General features: G+C 39.6%; 2 protein-coding genes across 4 annotated transcripts; one reads left to right on the top strand and one right to left on the bottom strand.

The window, feature by feature from the left end:
- Positions 1 to 3: 3 nt before the first annotated feature.
- rtf2 (replication termination factor 2) lies at positions 4 to 24,414 on the bottom strand. 3 transcript variants are annotated; one of them, XM_030777719.1, is made up of 11 exons: positions 24,284 to 24,414; positions 23,404 to 23,498; positions 23,203 to 23,296; positions 22,937 to 23,076; positions 22,613 to 22,691; positions 9,265 to 9,378; positions 6,809 to 6,879; positions 4,593 to 4,609; positions 3,535 to 3,579; positions 1,913 to 1,930; positions 4 to 1,184 (listed from the first exon to the last, which is right to left on the bottom strand). In XM_030777719.1, the coding sequence occupies exons 1-11, from the start codon at positions 24,350 to 24,352 to the stop codon at positions 991 to 993; spliced, it is 936 nt and encodes a 311-aa protein (XP_030633579.1). In that variant the 5' UTR covers positions 24,353 to 24,414; the 3' UTR covers positions 4 to 990. The 3 variants fall into 3 exon arrangements, with proteins under 3 accessions (XP_030633579.1, XP_030633577.1, XP_030633578.1); XM_030777717.1 differs by lacking the exons at positions 1,913 to 1,930; positions 4,593 to 4,609 and having other exon boundaries at positions 3,535 to 3,615; positions 6,825 to 6,879; XM_030777718.1 differs by lacking the exons at positions 1,913 to 1,930; positions 4,593 to 4,609 and having other exon boundaries at positions 3,535 to 3,588; positions 6,825 to 6,879.
- gcnt7 (glucosaminyl (N-acetyl) transferase family member 7) lies at positions 15,036 to 17,474 on the top strand. Its single transcript, XM_030777716.1, has 3 exons — positions 15,036 to 16,017; positions 16,708 to 16,803; positions 16,968 to 17,474. Exons 1-3 carry the CDS (start codon positions 15,057 to 15,059, stop codon positions 17,207 to 17,209), a joined length of 1,299 nt encoding a protein of 432 aa, XP_030633576.1. The 5' UTR covers positions 15,036 to 15,056; the 3' UTR covers positions 17,210 to 17,474.
- Positions 24,415 to 25,016: the final 602 nt, after the last annotated feature.

Genomic DNA, 25,016 nt, shown 5'->3' with positions numbered 1-25,016 from the left:
AGATTAACGTTTAAAAAAAGTTGCTTTTTATTCTGTTTGCTGGGAAAAGGTCATGGAAGATGGAGAAACACAAAGCATGCAGGAAGCCACACATTCAGTTACACTTAGTTTAACAACATAAAGGGCAGATACATCCAAAAATGATGATAACCGAAATTATTAAAACACCGAAACCCTAAAAATAAGCTGTGATGGCTAACAAACACAAGCAAGATAAAGTAAATCTGATAAAAACAGGGGAAAAAGATAAACTATATGCACTAATTCACAACTAAAGCAATAACTGTATGCTGAATGTTGAAAGTAGGTGTCAGGGTTTTAGGAGGCACACTCTGCTTCTGTGTTTTACTGAGCTTTTGATGAGCTTTGTATAAAACAACACAAACATCATCCTTTGGAGCAGACTCACATAACTGCCATAAAAGTACTGAAGTCCTTGCAATAGTGCATGTGCAGGACCTTCACTATATTTATTTAAAAAAAACAGGAGGAAGTTTGTTGAAACGTTACTGTACACAGATATTAAACAAAGAAAAATAGAGAGAGAGAGAGAGAGAGAGAGAGAGAGAAAAAAAAAACTGCAGTTAACATTAGCTCTAATGTGACATCTCAGTGTAGCATCATATGTCAAGGATACGTGTTAAATTTATTTCCAAGGATAATTGTTTTAGTGACAGAGGATGAATCTGATTGAGAAATGACTCTGAAACCTAATACATCTATTCATTACATTGAAGACCTCAGGGCTGATCTTGATCTGGCCCATTTGAAACCTGTCAATGATCATTTCAGTGAAGATGAAGCACAAGTTTCTGGAGCTGTGGCTGTGGAGCACTCTGGGTGCACACTGCACTGGGCTACATGATGTTCAGTTTACTGTGAATGATGCTGAAATGCAAAAGAATGCAGTGACGTGTCTCGGTGCAGATGAATGTGGAAGAGACAGGAAGAGGCTTCACACAGAGAATGAGTGCTTAGAAGCCTCTCCATTTAGAAGTGGTAGGGTGTGTGTGTGATCCAGTTGGACGTCTGATCTTTGGTGCGCTTGGCGGAGCTGTGAGTGGTGAAGATGGATTTGTAGGCCTCAGACTTCTCCTTCATGTCCTGAATGGACCTTTTGCTCCCGGTAGTTGTCGTGGGCTTTCCGTTCTTGGAGGAACTGCAGGCACCCGAGGGTCCGGGGGCTGTGGGGACAAAAGGAGTGAACACTTTAGAATGACATTAGAATGACACTGTTTGGAGTCCCTTTCTGATGATGACATTGAGCAGTTTGTGCCTAAATCCACCTCTGGAGGGCTAATGTCTAGCTGGTTTCTAAAAAACTACCCACTATGGTATCTAATTGGCCAAAGGTTTCCTGCACATACCTGTTACACTGGTAAAAAAAAAAAAAAGGCAGGCAGAACTCTGGGCCTGTGTGACTGCATGACTGGTTTTGTCACCTCTAATACAGAGTATGGTCAGCTCGACCTTAAAAAAACTGAAAAAAAAAGAAAAAAAAAAAAGGTAGAAGAAGAAGAAGGGGCTAGAGGTAAAATACCTAGTAGAGACCTCAAAAACTACACATACTTAAACCAGATCCTGAGGCTATAATGATATATTAGGTAACTTTTGAAATTTCCAAGAACTTATGTTTTGGTGCTATGCAAAGCAAAGAAACCTCCAAAACATCTCTCATTATCTCCAGTGCAACCTCATCCTTGTGTAACACCACTCCTGTTTTTCTCCTGAACTGGCATCTAAAGCAAATTGTTTGATTATCCTGCACTGAACGTTGCTCAGCATATTTTAAGTACTTCTTAATTTGACACAGTGGTTTACTGTCCCTTGCAGCACACGCTTTCTCTCAAAATTGACCAATAACTTTTTATTGTTCTCCACGTGATCCAGGAGATAATGGCATTACAAACACAATAACAACACGGTGTTTCTCTGTGTCAACTGTAGTGTAACTGACTAGTAGTAAAAGTCAGCTGGACGACAGACTGTTGTCTATTTCTCTTTCACAAAACAGAGTTTATGTTGAAACATGGTCTGGTACTGGTGTGGTTAGTGGCAGAATTGGCAACACATTCAAAAAGACGACAGTACCTTCACAAAGCTGCTTCTAATCCTATTTTCTTATGGATTGAAAGAATTTAGCCGAAAGGTCTGATTTGTTATAAACAAACAAACAAGCAAGCAAACGAACAGGTAAGTAAAACTCACAAATTTTGTGATGTAAGGTTTGGGGGGCGGTCAAGGTTTTTGTGCTGAAATTCAAAACCCTGTTTCTGTTGTCCTTGGTTTGGTTTGCAGTGCGCGTGTAGTAAACCATGTTTTTTTTTTTCTAACCTCAGCTCTTGTAAGTGAAGATTTTTTCCCCCACAATACGTTGTGATATCACAGGAAATAGCAATTTTTAGTATTGGTGAACATTCCACATTATGCTTCAAATGATGAAAAACAACATTCTTCATAATTTGAGGCATGTAAGCCTTTCCTTTTTCCTTTCATTTTCACTGTGAGACAGCATACACACTGTGCTTATCATGCAGTGTGTCAGCTTTAATGCCAAGTTCAGCTGAATAACCATTCTAAATAATAACAATACATGTGGTGTCATTACCAAGAATGACAATAATTATACTGGAACTTCTGAATCAATATAAACAAATAAAGTAGATCTAGTCCTCAAGGATCTCTTGGCAGCCATGCATTGATGTGAAAAAGATAGGAGCAGTCAGTCAGTATTTTGCGCTTACGTGTTGTGTGTGTCTTTTGCTGCTGAAATGGCCTGCTCGTGGGACAGTCCTGTAACTGAGGACGCTCCTGTGTCATTCAAATCGCCCATGTTACAGCTCTTTTGTTTTCACGTCATTTACCACTATGACAAATTGTGTCTTGACAAAATGTCAGCACTACAAGATTAGTTTTCTTTCATTCTTTCAGGGCTTTCATTCTCTTTCACCGTACATTTTCTTAAAATGTACCGAACTGTGACCCAAAAAACAAGGTACAAACCGAGATATAAATGTGATGAATCATTACACTCCTAGCAATTCAATATCACCACAACCAGAACTTCTTATCAGTTTAGGTCCACTCAGTTAACCAAGAAAAAAATGATTACAAATGTAAATCTGTACTGTTTAAGTCTGCATTTAAAATATATTCTAATGTATGATTTATCGTGGTATGACTCTCCCTGTGTGAAAAGCTTCTTTCATATGAACACTTTGTTGTCTCAGCTTCACTTCTGCATGTCTGCACCACAGCAGTATAGCTGACAGACTGAAACCAAAGCACAGCCCTTGTGGTTAATTTACCAGGAAACAGCTTCTGACCTTAAAGTATCTAAGGCTTTCACAAACTGTAAGAGCTGGGACAGAAAAAAAAAACAAAAAAACAACTGACTAGATTAGGCTTGCACAACACACAGACCCAAAGCCAAATTTGTGATTTTTTTTGTTATAAAGACTGTTAGAGATTTGTGAGGGTGCGAATGGATGATTTGATTTGATGGGAAAAGCATGAGAATTGTTAAAGAGCTACCTGAATCTGCACTGCACTCTCCATTCTGTGAGGCATCCTTCAGGTCTGATGACGCTTTGGAGGAGTCTGGATTTCCTGTGACTGAACAGGAAAAAACAAAACAAAAAAAAAACCATCATTACCCTTCATTCAAAGGTCTCAAATTTATCAGCATGTCAGGAACAATAAGGTTAATAACCAGTTCAGACAAAACACCAGAGACAGTCGGCTGCCAAGAGTACACTGTGTAAAAGAGGAAAGAGTAAGACAGTGAGGAGCCAACCTAGTATGAAAATGAAATAATACACTCAGCTATGAAAATGAGACCCAAGTCCAAAAGTTTATCATACAGTTGGTAAAGGTTTTTGATAAACTTACGACAGTCAGGAAATGAAATGCTCTAAAAATTTGACCTATTTTAAACCACTGGCTAAATTCACAGCTTTTGCAAAACAAAATGAAGTAAACAAAGGCAATGCCAATGTACTGAGACCAAGGTTTGTCTTTTTATATCATTTTTAATTTTCCTTTGAAATTCAATTCAGTTTCAGTTTAATTCCCAGTTTTGTTGTCTACATTTGTCTTCATCTTAACATGGCAATCCTATTTAGTTTTCGAATATCTGTTTTAGTTTTAGCGGTCAGACTGGTATAGTCCAGTGGAATATAATATAATAATAGATCTATGTTTTTATTTCCATTGAATGGATAGTCAAATGCACATTTCTTTGGACCTTCACAAGGATGTGGCATGTTCTTCATCTTGACATAAGCTTACAATGGCACAGTGATTAATCTCAATTTAACTCAAATGTTTCTGTGTTAGAGTGCAGTAACACTCAAGTTTTATTCTTAGGCCATGAACCAAAAACCTTGTTGTTTTAAATTAAATAAAGCAAACAAAAATACACTGTGTTGTCATTTATACTCCACGCTTTCCTACGCAGGACTCTGATGTTTTCTCTCCATTAGTGACAAACAGATAGGTACCCACAAACCTGTATGCAAAAGGTGGTGTCAAAACAAACTAGCTGCCATTACTGGTATTTTGGGTATGCAATGATCTATAAAACTTTTTACTGGTGGGTTTTACAGGACTTAAACTGGGGGGGAGGAAGCTATACAGGCCTGGAAATTTGCTGGGAAATTCCCAGTTTGCATTATGACCACAAAAGCTAAAAGTAGTTTATGTTGCTCTTTAACCTTATTTCAGCTGGCATTAGAGGCTTTTAATTCTTTGTTTGTTTTTTTCTGAGCCTAGAACTGTTTTAGTATATAATAAAGAGCCATGCCTGAGATAGAGATAAGTCTTATCTTAAGGGCAGCAGGCATGGTGACGGGTATGCTGTTACCATTTGCTCCACTGCTGCAGTTAGGAGCTGTTGGTAAGGTGTTAAACTGTTGCATTAAGGCATGATGGCACTTAGAGCCTGTTTCTCAACAAATAATTTTTACTGCGGTTCCTTAGCATGACAAACAGCTTTCATTTTGGGTTCATAAATATACAATATACAATAAATTAATAGGTTTAGCCATGGCTACATTTATTTTCAACCTGAGAATAAAGTTTGTATTAAAGTTACTCTGCTAAACTCTTCCCTGATGCCCCATTCTCTCTCGCTTGTTACTATTTCTCTCTCTCTCTCTCTCTCATAACCGTGTAACACATTGACCTTGAATCAGTTCTGGTACCAAAACTAAACAGGTACTGTCACACACTGTGTGGCTACAGTCCCCATGACACACGAGAGCACAGCATGAAGAAATCCAAGTCACAAGCTCCACCTGACACAATAAATCAACTGTGAAGGCCACCAAGCGTCGAAAACCAACTGATGAATTAAGAGAAACACGTGTCTGGAGACATCTGATAAACAAACAAGATGCAAAATAATAAACAGGTCGTCAAGTTACATGTCACGGATGCATCATGTAACTAAGATAATATTATACTCTTAGTTTGAGAAACAGTGTGGCATTTTGATAGCTCAAAGTGCAAAAGAAAAGAAAAGAGATATGAAAGATTTTCAGTGAGGCTGCTTGTATGTACATTAAAATAATCCCTCTGGATTTTTACACCACTTGCTACTGCTACCTGTAACAAAAAAAAATTCATTCCTGCTCAGAATGACTGGTAAGGGCAATCTTAATGTAAATCTAAAAGATATAGACCAGAACAACAATAAAAAATGCAAAGCAGAGAAGATGTCTGTGTAAGACAAAGGGGAAAAGAACTGAACATCTCATGTGCTAAAGCATACACAAATTTACAATGGTTATACACAGTGCTCTGGAAAACCAGTCTTTATCGCTACAACTATCTAGGCTGCCGTCCATCTGCCAAGTCCTAAGTAAAGATCAAGCTCAGAGAATATGCAAATACTGCAGTGGGAGGGGGGGTGTTACACCCTTTAACAATGATTTAAATACACAAATTCTGATTTGGTTATATTACATTACAAGAGGTTGCACGGTTATGAAAATGACTAATTTTTTTTTCTTCTTCTTTAAATGAATGGTGATCATGCGAGGTGTAGCCAGTAGTGAAGTTTAAGGGGGTGTGCTGTATTCGATGTGCGTGTGTTTGTTCCCATGTTAAGGCACTGTGGCGAGTGAGGGCAGAGGGGTCTCTCATGAGATGCCTCCTCTGAAACTGGAACAATGTTAATGTGCTCTGTAAAAACAGACAAACACCACAGTGTATACCACAGCAATAAGACCACAGTGGCTGCTACAGAAGGCTTGAATCTATATAGAGTTAACATGCAAGAACCACAATTCAAATGACTACTTTCAAATTTTAAACTGACAACTTCAACCAATTCTGATTTGGAAAGATAACACTGTAAAGGTTTAAACGGTTAGGAAAATCATTGATGGATATATTCAATTCATGAAATGAAATGAAAACACAAATGCAACAAAACCATTTGATCTCACGATAAAGCTACACGTGCTTTGGCTAACAGAAAAGGAAAGTGTTGACTGTCACCATGTTAAAATGCACCTTGAGATAAAGATGATTCTGGAGACACCTTAACAGTTCCAGCACAGTTTTCTTGATGAAGACAGTCTTTGCTAATGCTCCTAAAACAGCTAGGCAACTAAATTTTGACAAAATACAAATTCCAATTTCAGTTTCATTCCAATTTCCAAGGATTACCCCTAAAACTACCCCAAGGCAACAAAAGACAAGTTTTCTGGGAATTCAGACAGACCTGTCTTCCCATCTTAATACTAAATCCAAACAGTCTCAAGACCCCCATTTGCACTATGTAACTTCCATCTCATGCAACATCATGGTGCTTTTACCTCTTGAATCCAGTGGTTTGCAGTTGAGTTCAGACACCTTGCTTTTCTTTGACTTCTGTGGAACAAAGCAGTTTTGTCAAGACCTTTTGTTTTACATATGATATGAAAACACATCCAGTCTATTTTTATAATACATATTTACATGAAAACCCTATATTCCTTAAAATCTAAGACACATTTCCCTGGTAACACATTAACATTCAAGTAGTTCACAAAACAGTGCAGACAAGCCAAGATCTGAAAGCTTAGTTTTTTGGGGTTTTTTTTTTCAATTTGGTCTGAAGTGGTGCAAAAGACACAGTAACTGCAAAAAGTTTTAGGCCAGGCATGTGGACTTTTTAGGGCAGGCATGTGGACTTTTTAGGGCAGGCATGTGGACTTTTTAGGGCAGGCATGTGGACTTTTTAGGGCAGGCATGTGGACTTTTTAGGCCAGGCATGTGGACTTGAGAGATGTAGCAGATGCAGTGTCTTCTGACCTCTTGTCATCACAAATCTGAAATTTAAGACATAAGCTGGGATGTGCTGACCTACACAATTTTAACAAAAATTGCACTGACATGATAAAAAAAAAATTGATAGGGCAGAGTAATAAATAAAGCACAACCTGCCTGAAGAACAACATGCCATCACTAACTGAAAAATGTGGCTGACGTCTCTAATGGTAAAAGTGTAATCGGGAGAACGCACCTGTTTATTGGTGGGATTCCATGGATTCACTGTTTTTATTATCTATTTATTTATTTATTTATTTATTATTTAATGCAACGGAAAAGTAAAACAATCAAAACTGTTTGAGCTTTACTTCTTTTTTACTCACCACACACTCCTACAATCACTGAAACTCATATCAACTCCACTTCAAAAGTACTTTCACTTCCTGTGTACTAAGAGCCTCAAAGCAAATATGGTGAAACCTTCCTGTTTTTGAGGTTCAGAATTTTTTTTACAGGTTTGTTTGCTATACTGCATGGTATAGTTCTACTGCATTATCAAACAACTGCAGTTATTTTCTATCAGTTCTTATAAGTCTTAATCTAGTGTGTATGTTAATCAACTATAACTAAAGTCTACATGTAAAATACAGTAATATATTGTATTTAAACACATCTATTTTAAATTTAGTCATAGTAAGTACTATCATACTAATTTTCAAGTAGTACAACATTATGTATAGAATGCAACACTACAATAGCGGCAGGTAATACTTGTCATTCAGTGATACATTTTCCACTACAGTGCCCATGATTCAAGCCACACTCCACATAGAGGAGCATTAAAGGGAGAAATCAGAAGTTTCTTTTCTCTTCCTCTAATGCTGATGTTCATCAGGAGCTTGATGGTTATGATTACATTATAACATATTCTATGATACTTCTGTTTTTATGCACAAAGCTTCACATCCAGTTACAGTATGCATGCTATGAAGAAATTCATAGCGTGCATTTTCACAAATTCATGAAATTTAGATGAAAAAAAAAGATGTTATTCAAACATCATTTTTTTTCGTTATATGGATTGAAAACAAAGATGAAGGTCAGGGCTGCACATTTATGATAAGGATAGTAACTGCAATTATTTCTGATTGATATTTAGATTTGAATTTTGATTTACAATAATAGATCATTTTTTATAAATATGAGTACAATTACTTAAAAAGAGATACAGTAGCTTAAAGATGTTTACAACTAAAACAAAACCCCTTAATTCTAACATTCATTCCTCACTGCACAAATATTATCTATTTCAAATCAATATTGTACCAAGTCTGTATTGTGCTACGTGTCTGTAACTAATTACTATATCGTTAATCATTTGAGCACACAGCAGCAAAGTGTTGAAAAATTGTGAAAAAGTGCTTTTTGTCTCCTGCGATGACAATGTACCCTGTGAAGCACAAAACCCGTTGCCAATGGCAGCAGTCATCAGTTTTTTTCAGCTGTCATTATCAAGAAATATCTGACCTCTAAACATTGGGATGGCCAATTCAATTCAATGGAACTTTCTGCAGCATTCTGAGGAATCGTAGGTTATATTGCATAATTGTATTGTTTCAAATTGCGATTTCGATTTGAAATTGATTAATCGCTCAGCCCTACTGTGAAGGAACTTTTTTACAACCAGCTGAAAAAAAACACAAAGTCACAGTGCATTCAGTGGAGTGTTCCGTGATACTCTAGTGTTTTTTTCACACCCCACTATTTCCTTTACGTCAAGAAAAGCTTGATTTTGACTGTGGAAATACCAGAAAAAAATATATAACATATTACAGAACCGAAAAAAAAATGACCATGATTAATAAGCAATTAACCGTGCAGTTGTATTTAATTAGAATTGTTTTGACTTTTATAATTATAATTGTAATTCTACAGGGTGAGATAAAGCAAAAAAATAAAAAATAAAACTATCCATCTGAGGGATACATTGTTAAACCACTCTACCTTTCCTGCTTTGGCCTTAGCTCTCCTCTCCTCCATTTTCTCCTTCAGTTTCTCCACCTCCTCCTTTGTCCCATTCAGGATCACAAGGTCTTCATCTTGGAAAGGGTCACCACACTGGCAGACAAAAAACAATGAAGTCATCTCCACCCTGACAGACTTGATTACACACCAGTATGGTCATCTAAGAACTTGTAGCTGCACTCTCAATACCGTCTACTACATGAACTGACTCCTGGAGTGCTACGTCACCCTGGAGCAAGAACATAAAGACACATCTACCTGTAGACATATTATACTGCTACCAGTCATGTTCATAGACCAGTTGTGAGAGCATCTACACTGGAACCAGTCATATCCATAGATTGGTTGTGAGAGCACTCCTTTAAACTGTCCACCTATTGTACAGGTCAGAGTCCAGAGGTGACAACTTCAAGTAAATCTTGTAGGTGAAGGGGCATTCAGATGTAGTGACAGTGAACAAACACTGGTGAACCATCCGTTGCTGTAACTTAGCCAATAGTTATTTGTGAAGTATACAAGCAAATACTCTCTCAGGCCCTTTAATGGTAGGCTGTAAAGATAGAGTATGTCCTAAACTCAAAGATTTCCCAAGGCACAGACGACAGAGGTTAAAAGCTACAAGTGCTGTTTCATGTTCATTATTCAGTTGAGGACTGTGCAGTTCAATAGTGCTTGGCAAATCCTGGGCAAACACTTTCAGTTTGGAAAAAAAGGCTTTTCTTTCTTTATACTCAGAAAAATGAGCACAAGATTTGAGACTGGAGGCTTTGAGGGATGTTTCAACACATGGAAACTTGGGAGGGCACAAAAAACAAGCATACACACACACTCTTATGCACACGAACACAAACACACACACACACACACACATGCACACACAGGCAGCTAAATGCATTCACTGCCTAGGGGGACCTATTGTGTTCTGCAGTGGGCACAATCCACAGTGCCTGTTCACACAAGGGGGCTAATCTCCTGAGCTGACCAGGCAGCTCCCAAACACAGTGACCCAAAAAAGAAAAAAAAGAAAAAAGAGGCTCAGGGTAAGCAGTGTGAGCTCAGACCCACACACACGCACTGAAGAATAGCACCACGCTCCAATACAGCACTCTACGCAGCAGCCCAAAGACAAAAATCTTAGCATTTTGGTTTTGGATAGTAATGTCCGCTGTGTATAATGACTGTAGGAAGAGGAAGAAAGAGCTGAAGTGAGAGTGAGAGAGAGAGAGAGAGCGAGAGAGAGAGAGAGAGAGAGAGAGAGAGAGAGAGAGAGAGAGAGAGAGAGAGGAGTACTGAGAAAGCTTCAGTATGATGGGAAGTAGAGAGGGGAGGAGACTTGCAGAAGCTGAGAGGCGCGGCCGGTTGCTAAGCAAAGCCAGCCCTCTCCCTTTCTCTTCTTTCCTCTCATGGGGAACGCAGCTGAGCCGTCATCTCCAACGTAACACCACAAAGGGCACAGACTCTCTCACACTGACGACGCGCAGGAAAAGAACAGCAGACAAACACCACAGACTGTCAAGATACAGCGTTGAAGTTGGCTATGAAAGACGGGCTCCTTTCCAACACGCTGCCAAAAACTGCTGTGCGTCCTCCGGCAACATGTTCACGTCTAGGGTCATTCTGAGGCAAATCAGAATAGACGCCGGCCTTCACTAATATTTAACTTCATCAGCTGGAATAGGATTCTGTTGCCACTGCTGGAATACACTTGTGGTTGAAAGGTAGGAAGGCGTTTTAACCAGAATTGGTGTGATTCAGAGGTTAAACTAAAGGTTTATTGATCGTCAGTGCATGTCATACCTGAACTGTATGAAATGTGGTGTGTGTTTGTGTGTGTTAAAGTAATTTGACAACTAAATCGTTCCCCTTTTCAAATCACGTAGCCTAAGAGATAACCTTGACTACAGAGTAAGCCCTATCAGCTTCCAAACAATGCTTAATCCAAGCAGGTCATAAAAGTATGCGACATAATCACGAAAATCAAAAGACTAACTGAATTACTATCCAAACATTTAGGAAGGCACATACAGGCAAATGAAGGAGCTAAAGGTATAATTGGAAAGTGTAACTCTTGAGGATCTAATTTTAATGCTTCTTTCAACAACAAATAAAAGATGAAAACAAAACTGGGAGGATAAATCCCCTGAGAAAAGATGTGTGATGTTTTTTAAGAAAGAAGGAGCTAAAGGTATAATTGGAAAGTATAACTGTAGGATCTTATTTGAATGTTTCTTTCAACAACAAATGAGAAATGAAAACAAAACTGGGAAAATAAGAACCCTGAGAAAAGATATGTGATGTTTTTTAAGAAAACGCTTCCCCCTCTGACCAGAGGTTAACCTGTGTGTGTTCTGGTTTTGTCCTCTACACTTCAAATTGATTTGTCTCTTTTAACATAGTCATTCATTTGCTTGTCTTCTGCCCCCGCCCCCCCCCACCTGCCTGCCCGCCTACTTAAAAAAAGGGACAACAGCCAATGTTGCTTTATCGTCTGACCCCAGGAGATTTCATTAAAAACCACACATTTCCATGGTGGAGCCCGATGTCCAAACCTCTGACGCAGTTCAGAGCCAGTGACTTGGCTTGTTGATAAGCCCAAGTGAGTCGACTTCTCTAGAGGGCCATTAGAAAAACCCTGAGGTTTCAGAGGACCAACAGGGAATCTCTAATTCTGGCTTCTTCACGCAATTCTTCTCTCGATTTTCCCATGACAACGCATTTGCTCAAGTGCAACTAATTGTTGCAGTGTGCAAAGTCATGGACGTTAGTCACACACAGGTTTTGTCTTTGGAAAGGTGCATGTAGTTTACTGTATATGGCAATGAGAATACTATGCAAAATGAAATGCAAGATGAAAATGCCTCCCCTGCCACAAACCACCTGTACTGAAATAACAAAGATAGCTCTCTCAATGTTCTTTCCATGGTTTATTCATTACCAGACATCAGAAACAAAAAACATTCAAAATTTTCAAAAGGTATTGAAAATGGCCCAGATTGCTTGGGGGGATGGGGAGTGACATTAGAGGAAGAGAGTGTGAGAGAAATGGAGGATAGAGAGAGAAATATTATGTAAAAGGAATACAAAAAAAAAAAAAACAGAAAAAGAAGAGAGGGTTACGAAAAAGCAGAGTCAGGCCTTTCATTTATTATTGAAGGACATACCAGAAATTACAATGAAATATAATGATCGGTTCATTAAACCTCTGAGAGTTCAGCTAACAGTAAAACAAAATGAAAGAGAATAAAATAAAATGAATCTGTATATACAAGAAATTCATGAAAGACCACAAATGTGTGAGGAATAGATGAGAAGGTCAGTTTAATTTTGGGACAATGCTCAACACGGTGTCCCGGTATCGGAACATAACGTGCAAGGTGGAGGAAGAGAACTCCACAAAAACACACAACACAAGGCGGAGTGGCATTTCCTTCACTCAGTCCATTATTTTATTATGTCAGGACACCTCGAAAGGCATTTTCACACCTATACAGGGTCCAAATTAGCACCCGCCACCCACCACCTGCCAACTGCGAGTAAAAATCTACGTTGGCGAATAAAATAAATGAGGTCAGTCGCCATTGGCGGGTTGCTGAAATAAGCCTACTTCACTACAAACTTTCATCACTACAACACATAGGTTGATTGACTACGCTTCGCTGTTCTTTGATTGAGCCTCGCTGTCCAGTGTGTAATTAGTAATTATATTGTTTTTAATGACATCGTATCCAGTAGCGTAGCCAGAAATCTATTTCCCGACAGGCCTTGGCAAAAGTGAGCGGGCACGACTTTCACTCACAGTCCATCACTAGCCTTCACATTCTTTGTAACCTACTGCTGAACCAAATGACAGGTCAGACACCCGTATCACAACTGCAGCGTACTCGATAACCAAGCTAGTCCAGTCTTCTGTTCTTTGTTTGCACTGAAACGGAATATGTAGTAAACCACAAAATACTTCCACATTTTAGGCTATTCATCAAGCGCACTTCACACACAAGTAGTGAAAACGCATAGGCCTACCTGTCACAACAAACACACAATATTATGCTGTCACAACACTTGCTGGGTTTCCATCCAACTATTTAATGCAAGTTAACGCTTAAACTTTGCATCAAACCTTTTACATCGCATAAGAAATGTATTCGCTGGAAAGAGGTGTTTAGCTTAGGAGAAATGGTACTGGTTGATGGACAGAGGTTTAGCCACACCAACAAGGAATTTGTTGTGATTTTATCACGTATTTCCGTTTAAGTTGCCCTAGACAAATTTTAAACCCACAGCTCCTCCTGCGAAGAGGAGAGTGTACATTTTTAATCTGCATAACACAGCTGAGGGAAATGCGCAGAGACATTTCCTTAGCCGAATTTTCATGAATGCGCTTAAAATGTGCGAATGTGTTGGGTGGAAAACCACCTGCTATCTCCTGTTGTAGGTTTACATAGCTGGAACTATAAAGTCAAAACTAAACTTGTTAATTGGCGAATACAGATGTCAGTCAAACCCATGAAGCATTAGGATATACAAATAAAAATTAGAAAATACATTTTCTTTACTTCACAAGCGTTTGTGATGATATTTTAGTTATATTATCAACCAATTTAACAAACAATAACATATTACTTTTTGGTATTCAGTAAAATAATTCCATCCTAACTTGGGGAGCCTATGCATCTCTTGGGCGGGCCTAGGCCCGTCAGGCCCGTCCAATGACTATGTGCCTGATTGTATCTTATAAAGTTCTATGGCTGGTTGAAAAATATTTTGGCCCGTAAATTTTTTCAGTTTACCAGCCGTTGGCAAACAGACCAAAAAGTTCATTTTGGACCTTGTACTTATACCATGGCCACTTACTAAAGATTTTTTTTTCCAAATAGAGGCTTTGTAAATATTTTCCTCATTCATACTTGAAAGTATTAATATAAAAACTGCAAACAAATACTGTGTTGTCATGGTAACGACCTTCTGGTGCCCCTGAATTGTGCCCTTAGCTCAAACGGTGTGTGGACAATGCCCAACTGAGGTAGTCTACAGCTTCTGTAAACACCAGACTGCTTATCTAATATAGCCTCCTTGTCACTAAAATATTTATCAAAAGAATTTCATGTCTTAATATAGGGCAATAAGATAAATTTTTTTAACAGGATTTCAGCTAGTTGCAACGTGTCTTTTCATGTGAACCTGAGACGTGGCCAGCATATTTTGTATTTAATATTGCTGTTCTGGTTGTGTGTCTCTTGATGTATTAGGTGCACTGATTTAGACCGGTGACCGCACTTCTGACCAGATCTATGTTTGAGCTGCCCTGATATACGATTTTAGGGGACACCTGTCATCCAGTGAGAAACGGGTGTCTTCTGCGGCCATAGTATAATTATCTGTAATAGGCTCATTAGTTAGACAATAAGGAGCCTACAATGGAGACTGCTTTCACCATGTCTCAACAAGGGGGGAAAATAAACAAAGCTATCCTTGTTCATTCCAGGGGTTATGCTACGGTGCTTCATCAATGCTGAGCAATATTAATCCAATTCTGCTATAATCTATGAGCTTTATGCACTGACTAAGGCAGATATTTTAACTCTTTAACTCTGAAAAAAGTAATTCACACATATGTACATGACCGTTAATGAAATTGTGCAAATAAATATCAGAAGTCATTTGTGTTTATACTGATATTCAAACTTTCAATCATGTAAGATCAAAGAGCCAAGTCCAACACATCTCTCTTCTGCAGGAGGACGCTGGCTTTGTCTGACCAATGCTGGACTATTATGCTCCCGCTTGAGAGCACAAAGTGCAGTTTTCTCATCTGCCTAGGATTTGGCGTTCTCATTTCCGCCATCATCTATCTGAACACTGAAGTCCCAGGTACTCCCCAAACAAAGGCAGTACAAAATCACTCCTTGAGCTGCCAGGAACCTACTCCTGATTCCTGCCAAGCTTTTTTACCCAGCATCCCAAGCACAAAATGGCAGAGGACAGACTGCCAAATGGAAGCATACCTGGCGGGTGCACCATTGGAATGTTCGCAAATGTACACAGATCTTCACTTCATTACTACGCCCCTAAGCAAAGAAGAGGAACTCTTCCCATTGGCATTCATCATCACCATTCACAAAAAGCTGGACATGTTTGTTCGCCTCCTGAGGGCCATTTATGCTCCCCAGAATGTCTACTGTATCCATGTGGATGACAAAGCTTCACAGGACTACAAGGAAAAGGTTTTGCGCTTGGCTAGTTGCTTCCCCAACGTCTTCTTGGCTTCAGCCAGCGAGGCTGTGACCTATGCAGGTTTCTCAAGACTGCAAGCAGACATCAACTGCATGAGGGACCTGGTAAGGTCTCCGCTGCGCTGGTATCGAGTCATCAATATGTGCGGTCAGGACTTCCCCATCATGAGCAATCTGGAGTTGGTTCGCTACATGAAGGGAGATGAGTGGAGGGACAAGAACATCACGCCTGGGATCAAGCAGCCACCAACCATGCGGTACAGGACCATGTACCACTATGAGGAGGTCAAAGGAAAGAAAGTTGTAGTCAAAGGCTGGTACCGCAAGAAGGGTCCCCCTCCACACAAGCTTCAGCTCTACTTTGGTACTGCATACTACTCCCTGACTAGGGCATTTGTAGAGTTTGTGCTCAATAGCTTGGTAGCCAGAGACCTTCTGGAGTGGTCGAAGGACACCTACAGCCCTGACGAGCACTACTGGGTAACCCTTAATCACATACCAGGTAAGCCAGATCTGCGCGAATAATGTGACGTGTTTAGCATGTTGGTTCAAAACCTGTTAGACCACCTGGGACTTGCAGAAAAAAAGTGAAGAGAACAGAACCATAAAAGTCTTTAAACCATACAATTAAAATTGAACAGTTTTCACATTCTCATGCTTAGCTACATATGTTTTTACTAGGTAGCTCAAATGAAAAACCAGAAGGGTTTGGCACCTCAGTAAGGCTCTATTATTGCCCTTTAAAACACTGTATCCTCACCCAGGAGTGGATAGTAGCACAGTAGGTCACATGCAATCTTTTATTGAACATAAGAATCTTTTTCAAGCATCTGTATTTAGAGGTATTTCCATTTCTGAAGACTTTTTACTTTCACCCCACTATATTTTAAAGCACAACACCTTTTGGCGACACTACGTTTCTGTGACATCCGTTGTTCCTTGTTATTTTGGAGAGGAAAAAAAACAAAGATTCGCATTTACTGGAATAACATTATACTAAGTGCATCTGTACTTTCACTCAAGTACAGGATTTGTGTACTTCGTCCATCGTCATCTTTAACATACTTAAGATGCTGAATAATTTGCACAAAGACTTTGTCTTATTTAATATTTATGAAACAGTATTAAAGTGCTCCAACTGTCAGGCAATACCATGGAAATATACTGACAACTACATTGTGTCATTCAACAGATGCACCAGGCAGTAATGTAAATGGAGGCTGGGAAGGCAATATTCGCGCCATAAAATGGAAAGACCAAGAGGGAACAAGCCACCAAGGCTGCAAAGGTATCAGAGCAACAGCACTCTTTCAACGTCCTCTTGACCTATAAAGCCAGGCGATCTGATTTAATCTCAATAACACAACCTAAACATAGGGTTTGCAAAACAAAAGCATGTTAGAGATGGTATCGTCTGAGCTAATATTCTCAAAAACATTCTCTTCTTTGCAGGTCACTACGTCAGGGACATCTGCGTCTATGGGATGGAGGACTTGCCGTGGATTATCCAAAAGAACAGCTTGTTTGCCAATAAGTTTGACAGTTCAAGTTTTCCTGATGCTTTTAACTGCATGGAACTATGGCAAAGGAATAAAGTTCTACAACAAGCCATGGTGCCCATCCAGCCGTCATGGCTGCTCACCATCCAGGTCAATGCCAGTATCCAAGACACTGCCACCCCCAGAGAGGATTAAAAATATGACTATTTTGGGTGAAACTAAAGACTCAATCTAGAGATGAGCTCTCTGTTGTGGTGAGTGCGTGGTTACAGAATGTTCAACTGACAGATTTTATTTCGACAATCAGACAGCTGACAGATATTAGCAAGCAGAGGGAAACTGATTGGACTGTGGTTATCACCGGCAAAATGTTTCACATGCGGTTTCAAAGTTTCAGGGGTCCACAAAAACTGATATCCACAAAGCTGTCAGCTCACAAAAGTTTCAGAAAATGGAACACCAGAGGAAACTCTACGGAATTCGCCAGCATATCCGCTGCTTTCTACTACATGGTGAAAATCATCCAGACTTCACGCACATTGCAACAGAAAAAATATAATTTTATTTGTATGTTTGCTTTTAAATATTTAAGCAAACTTCTGTATACTTGCTGTATACTGAAATCTATTTAATAACTGTCCTTTTTTTTTTAACTCAGGACTAAGTAATGGGTAAGGTGTACATATTTACATGTTATGTAAAGAGCAGTGAGATGGCCAGTATTTACCTGCTACTACTTGAGCGATATGTTTTGTAAAATACTGACATATACTGTGAGAATTCACATATTTAATTCATATTTATTGTCAAATATTTAATGTATGAATATATTTAAATCCAAATACTGTAACATCTCAGAGATTTGACAAATTAATTATTATTTATGCTGAAAATATCTCATAGTGAACTGCTTTTAAAAGTTCAGAGCAAAGTTTAAAAACAAGTTCAATGGCTGACTGTAAAAAAAAATCTTAGAATATGAATGAATGCTGAAGTTGTTCTTTTTTGTTTGTTTGTTTGCTAGTTTTTTTTGTTTTGTTTTGCTTCTATTCAGTGGTCTTTAGATTCTGTCACATTACCTTGACCCATTTTCTATGTGGAGCTGTTTATTATTGCTCAACTGATGAACATTGCTCGATTAATGCACACACGTGGTTTTGAATTCCCTTTGGCAGGAACTTAACCATCAACTCTACCTGTTCAAAATACTGCACTGTATTGGACAACTGCAATTATCTTTGTTCACTTCCTAACAAGATACCAGGTCTGTAAAACAGTGAATCTGTGAAACAGATCCTGTGCGAGTTTGCCATTTTTATTACTTCTCTTTATGACTTCTTTCTTCTGCAGTGTTTCTCCTTGTCAGTCAATCATTCTTCCTCTATGGAATGGGATAATTCTTTAATGGTATGATATACAGGACATAGTGAACAAATAAAACCAAGATTGCAGTCAAACACTTCTGAGAACTCCTCTGTGTTTCACACTACAGGGTTAAAAGTAAAAGCACATTCAACACCCTTTCTACAGCTATCAACAAATGAGCTGTCAAGGCTTTTTTTGCCAAACACATCTTTGCTGGAGTGTCTCTGAGTGCTACAGAGCGAGTCACAAGAGACCCTCTCAGATCTTCCACTCCAAACAGCTCAGAGATAGAGGTATAGCCAAGAATAAACAGGAGGTGCTTATAGAGAAGGGCACAGACCGTGGCCTGACAAGGAGAGCTTGTCTTGTGAAGTGTGGGACAGTGTTGGTAGGTGTGGTGGTGCTGGTGGGGGAGGATTCTGTTATCATAATAACAGAGATGGTTTGGGCTCATTCACCGGTCACAAGACTTAGGAGGCTCTCTTATAATGCTATGCAAGGTTTCACCTAACAGGGTGCTTCACTTCGCCTGTGCCTTACCTCCATGCCTTTAAAAATACAGCTGCCAAAGAATGAAAGAATCACAAAGTACATGGCAATGCCTGTGGGCGAAAGACACAGTGACACATGCTGTGTTAAATATGACGCTATGCATCGAGGGCAAAATGGACGCTGCACCACTGCTTCATTTACTCATTAATTCCAAAGAGTATGAAGAGTCATTTCGGGGGGGGGGGGGGGGGGGGGGGGGGGGGTGTCACATCACCGGTCTCCAGTCAGAAATCCAATTAGTCCGGAAGAAGATAGTCTGGGCCATGAAGGGAGGGAGTGGATTAATAATTCACTGCTGTTAACACACTGTAGACCAGACCACATTCATTCAGCCAGCATTTCAACTCCAAAACTGTACATGCATCGTCCACACGTATCTTACATAGACCTTGGTCCCGCCTGGAGCTCAAAGGTCATTTCTGTTGTGGGCTGAGCCTCTGCAAGCATTAATGGGCTCTTATCTTCTCTTTAGAGGGGATGGAGTCGTGCAACGCTGGTCCTAGAGCCACACTTTGACATCAGTCGCTTACTCACAAACAACTTGGGAGCCATTTGCTGCTTAGAAGTAGTAAGGTGCGCTAAATTATTAACTGAACACCAAGGAGTGTAAAGGAAGGTCAAAATTAAGTTGATCCAAATCACTAGGGCTGGCCCTGAATATTCGACTATTCGGATATTTGTTCGTTGGGTAGGTATTCGGTTTTCAATTTTGGGATTCGGATATTTGGGTTTTGTTTTTTTTTGTGGCTAAATGTAGGCTGTCAATAAAGGTGAACTGCAAAATACATTTTGTCAGCCCATTCTTGTACTTTATTTATACTTGATTGATATTATACTGTTTAATCAGTAATGTTACACATACAGTGACCAGACTCCCCGGTTTGTTTGGGATTGTCCCGGTTTCAAGCTGGGTGTCCTGAGTCCCACCAAATATCTGTAAAACGCTAAAATGTCCCAGTTTTCAACGTTCACTATCAAATTGTCCCAATTAAAATAACAGTAACATAATAATTGGTTTCAACGCTTACATAGACATTTATCATGTTCTGTCCCACTCATTACTACGAAGCCCAATCAAAAACACAAACAATGCACCGTGTGGCTGAATTCAACACTGATTTGTCTGTTTGTGTGTCAATCAATCAATGTGTCGCTGTCAAGGCTGTGCCTAAGACGCTTGTGGCTCTGTCGCACAGAATCTGTCAGTATTCTAACGGTTAGCATCATGCTGAAGCAAAAGTCGGTCTTGACTGAAGACCTCCAGAAGGCTTACCTGTTTCTCTGTCAAGTAGCCAGCAACAAAAAAAGCTGTGTTCTGCACACACTGCAGGAGTAAATTTTTGGTCGTGCACAGCGGACACACCGACATAAAAAAAATCACATTAATGAAAACACCTATGGTGTGAGCATAAGTGCATATATATGCACCTGCATGAACGAGATGTGCACTCTCTTTGCTAGGACAATAGTTGCAACTGAAATGAAAACATAAGGAGTAATGTGGGAACATCCAATTTTTGGGGGAAAATGTCTGGCTGAGTCCCTCCGGAGTCATGCAAACCCCACCCCCCCCCCTTTCCCCACTTCCGTTTAAGTTTTAAGCTTTCAAAATGTTTATTATTTTCCTTATCAGTATCTTCTGCAGGAACAACCGTCCATTCTCCCGTTTATCAAAGGTGACAGATTAAATAATCCTTTGCGTACTTGCTGGGTTAATCACTAACTTACATGCAGGGCAAATGCAACAGTTCATGTTCAATGGATTTTGGAATGGGCAATAAAAACTGTCTAGACCTTATCAATCTTTATTTGTTCTATTGTTTACACCTTCTCAATGTTATGGGGTCATTCCTTGTTTTCTTACTTATTTTGAGCTAATTTTATAATTCAAAATCTTACAGACAATACCCAGATAATTTCCTCTTGGAACATATTAATCCATGTTTTCCCCTCAGGTCTCAGATCATTTGTGAGTTTGGATATGAATGTATGCTGCTATTCCTGTGGGCCATTGTTAAAAATGTCCAGCCTTCATAGGGAAGATTACGCTGACATGAGCCTAAAAACTGCGCTGCTGCCTCACTTGACAAGATGTCCAAAGGACACTATAGCAGCCAGAAAGCAACTATTTCTTTTTTCTCCCTCATAATATTGCATGAAACCGATTGCTCTAGTGTTGATTTTTCTTTTCGTTGTGTACTGATCTGGTTTTAAGTTCAGTTTTTCACCATCAGCTCCGTTACCTGATATTTCCCTATCAAACCACTCTGGGACTCCACCCTAGTAAGAGGCAGATGACCAGAAGTGAGACAGAATGCTGTACAGAGCTGCACTGTTTAAAGGGGCAGCATGTGCATGATGTGTACAAAAAAGCTGTCGAGTATTAGTCTGCTCTGTGACTCTACGGGACTCTTATGTCCTGTTAGAGGAGTCAAACACTGTCGCCTAGGATAAACCTGTCTGGACTTTGTTCTTTAAACTGCCAAAGGAATCCACCATTTGTAAATTGGTCAGTGAGTGTGTTCTGCTCCACTCCTAAGAGGAACTCTGATGCTGTTGAGCATACTACACTGTTCCTGTCAGGCTCTCTACAAAGCCATCTAAAATATAAAATAAAATAACAGGGCTTTTGGAGCACAGGTCATATCCTTTGCCAGGAAATTCAACACTTCTTTTACCTCCACACCCATATTTTGATGGATTGGTGAATTTTTCTTTTCAGACAGACCACAGAGAGTTTACACTAATGGCAGAGAGTGAAACAGTCTAACCACTTTCACAGGTTCTCCACCAGGGAGTGTTCTTTCCCGCCTCCCTTCAGTGCTCAAATCTAATGACTGATGACAGGAAGAGTTACTATGCCAACCAACACTGTCTCAGGTCTGCAGACAACACAGGTCTCCACTCACATGCTAGGCGGGTTCATAGGCTGGCACTCTATCAGGTCATCAACATGTGTGACAGTGCACAAATAAACCTATACCTCACTGAGACAAAGCTGGTAGGAATAAATTACAGTTACCCCTCCCTGCCCAAGCCCAACCAGTGCTCATATAAACATCTCCAAAATACAGATCCTTGATCTACTACGCTCACCAGAGACAGTATCTTCTAAGGAACCAGACTCATTCAGCATTCACAGATCTGTACTTCAAAACCTTTTCCGTCTCTCTCATCCGTTGGCTCGCTTGCCTCTCCATTAAGACCAGAATCAGTCTGCAGGCCTTAATAAATGTCTGCTCCAAGATTACTGAGGCTCCCCAGGGAACACTGGTCTCTTTTTATGAGCAGCAGACCGGGAGAAAGGCACATAATGTCCTGAAAGACAGAACTCTTCAACTCAACCTCATCTTTAGTTGCAACTCTGCAAACAGACACTGATCCGCCTACGTTCCTCATTCATCCGGCTGATCAGTGAGAATATAAGGACCAATCTTCAGAATGGTAACTTGTGACACAGACTTGGATTTACATGCCATTGACATCAGTGTAGTATCTGGGTTCGTGCCTGGGATGCTTGTCTAAACACCTCGTTTGTGCTTGACTGAACTAGCCGACATGGAACAATCAGTTTGTGTTGCAACACTGCACATGCATTTTAAGCTTTAGATCAATCAATTTTTGGGAGACTGCTGTTAGCTCGGAGACAATAACTTAAAAGAGAACTGGCTTATCTCTTACCTTATGACAGATCTCTGTCTTCACTTCCCTGAGTGCACGCTCTGAGAACACACAGCCACAGGTCTGCAGGTAGCAAAATCTAAAACACATACACACAAAGAAAAACTATAAAATAAACAAAAACTTTGATATTATCAAATGCCATGCATAGGATCTCATTTCTGTTAAAGGTACACGTGGTCTTACTTTAGGATTTATAATGATGGCTATCAGCCAAATAAATGTAACTGTCTATCCGCGTTTTAACTGAGTTACAGCAAGAGGATGTGTCCTTGAGCCATCTGATGCTAATGCTAAAGACTAGAAGATGCTGCTGGCTCTTACTTGTGTTTGCCGTTCATTTCCAGGCCAACCACAGGGCAGATGAACATGGCACAATGTATGTCCTCATATGTGTCACCTTTGGTGTTCCTCCTCTCCCCCTCCCATGCTGGATTATCAGTCAAATTAAGCTCCTTTACATCCTGTTTACACAGACACACACACACGCTCGCTCATGCATAAATACACGTACAATGGTCATAGTCAGCTTTTTCCATTTACCGCAAACAGGCAGCATTGAAAAAATGCTTCGTACAACTTGAACTAACCTTGAGGCCACGAATATGTGCAGCTACCTCTGTGTTAGGCCTCTCAGCAGACTTATCCAGTAGATACTCAAGCACAGCATCTTTGTTGTACAGTCTAGAAACATACAGACCCATTTTTTTTTTAAACACAAGACTGAAATTAGAGGGAGGGTGTTCACCGGATACAACAGTGTCAATTAGATCTACATGTGTGTCTCTTACCTGCCCAGTTCACAGGCAACGATAGGACGTTGCAACTTCTCTTGACTTAAGGCGCAGTACTTCCATCGAGCTGCGATTTCAGCATTTTTGTCAACCTGTAGATCAGATGAGTATTAAATCGTTTAAACCCGTGATGTCCCACGCCATGTATCTGTGAAAATGCACCTCGAGCAATGTAATCAGAATAACTCCGTACATAAATGACACTGTGATTATCAATAACCGTGGTAAATTACAGTACTCTGCTTCTTCAAAACGCTAACTTTTGAGAGAAGTGCACTTCGACCCTTTGATACTATTTATAATATTTATAAAATATGGGGCTGACAGCAAAGGAACTTTCAACATTCCATTTTGTAACGTTAATTGGCTTTGTGGATTAGCAAATTGCAGATGAGCTGCTAGCTACTGTTAGTGTTAGCTAGTCTACATCGATAAGCTACATCAAGGCCTAAGATGACAATGGATTTTTCCTTTCATTTCAGATGTATTCCAGAGAGGACGTAGTGACTTACAGTTATTTCAGTTATCTTGATTTAAGGTGGTGCTACTCGACTTAGATTCGTTTCCTTCATATCCATTCTTTTAATATTCACGTAGAGTATACTTATTGGCGTTAGCCGACTAGCTGACGAGCTATCGTGCTAACAAGCTATCGTGCTAATTGACAACTTCTAAAATAAGCGACGTTACTTTTGCATCAGACAAGCTTTGTAATTCCGTAAACAGGTCTCGTCGACCGAAACCTTCTACACTGACTGAACTTTTATCCATACACTGAGATGACAGCTTCTCATTAGCCGCGAAGGTAATCAACAAGCTACGGCTAAAGCCACAAACAAAACAAAAAAAAACAAAACAAAAGAGAACGAAGAATTACCTTTTCGACTTTCTTCGGGCCTTTCACCAACTCATGTCTTTTAGGGATAGTACCTCCATCACATCCCATTTTGTAATTTAGATACAAGAGGGTTTTTGTCTTTCGAGAAGATTAATAGGCCTTACAATAGATTGCCTGACCACTGTAAACAATCACGGAAATTCAAAAAGAGTGGACGTGCTTTCACACCTAACTCGCCACTACCATTAGAGCGCCGTCAAGTGGTTGGGAAGAAAACAAAGGCCTCTACTGGTTTATGACCACTAGGTGACAGTGTAATCCGGATTGAAAAACACATTTTCAAGATTTCAGTAGAATCTCTTTCATGTCATTCACAGCATTCTTCAATATATAAAATTACTACGGCATTAATAGTCTTCAGCTAATTAACAGTGGCCGAGAATTGTATGTATGGCCTATTTGCATACAAATCTAAATTTCTTTTTAGCTAAACACCTTATGTTCTCACCTCATAAAACATTCATTCATTCATTCATTCATTCACTCACTTTCTTTCTTACTTACTCTCTTTCTTTCTGTCCAACAGGCCACACGAAATAAATATATAAATAAACAAATAGGCCTTACATACCGCTTATTTTTCTCAGTCTCTTTTTCTCTCTCTGAGCAACTAATACTAATAGAAATGGATAGTGACAGGTAACTTGCTCTTATGATAGTGGATAGGAGTGAAACTTTTCTGAGGAGACACAGTGAGTGCTAATAAAATCTA

This window comes from Chanos chanos, chromosome 6 (genome assembly GCF_902362185.1).
Source record: "Chanos chanos chromosome 6, fChaCha1.1, whole genome shotgun sequence".
NCBI lineage: Eukaryota > Metazoa > Chordata > Actinopteri > Gonorynchiformes > Chanidae > Chanos > Chanos chanos.
This window is presented reverse-complemented; position numbering and strand designations above follow the sequence as displayed.

What these genes read in the sequence shown, in the direction of transcription:
- gcnt7 (XM_030777716.1), top strand. Translation starts at nt 15,057, where the DNA reads ATGCTCCCGCTTGAGAGCACAAAGTGCAGTTTTCTCATCTGCCTAGGA. An exon ending in AACCCTTAATCACATACCAG is followed by an intron (nt 16,018 to 16,707) that starts GTAAGCCAGATC and finishes GTCATTCAACAG; the next exon opens with ATGCACCAGGCAGTAATGTA. An exon ending in AAGCCACCAAGGCTGCAAAG is followed by an intron (nt 16,804 to 16,967) that starts GTATCAGAGCAA and finishes TCTTCTTTGCAG; the next exon opens with GTCACTACGTCAGGGACATC.
- rtf2 (XM_030777719.1), bottom strand. Translation starts at nt 24,352, where the DNA reads ATGGGATGTGATGGAGGTACTATCCCTAAAAGACATGAGTTGGTGAAA. An exon ending in GCCCGAAGAAAGTCGAAAAG is followed by an intron (nt 23,499 to 24,283) that starts GTAATTCTTCGT and finishes TCTGATCTACAG; the next exon opens with GTTGACAAAAATGCTGAAAT. An exon ending in AGACAGAGATCTGTCATAAG is followed by an intron (nt 9,379 to 22,612) that starts GTAAGAGATAAG and finishes TTTGTCTGCCAG; the next exon opens with TGTGGTGACCCTTTCCAAGA.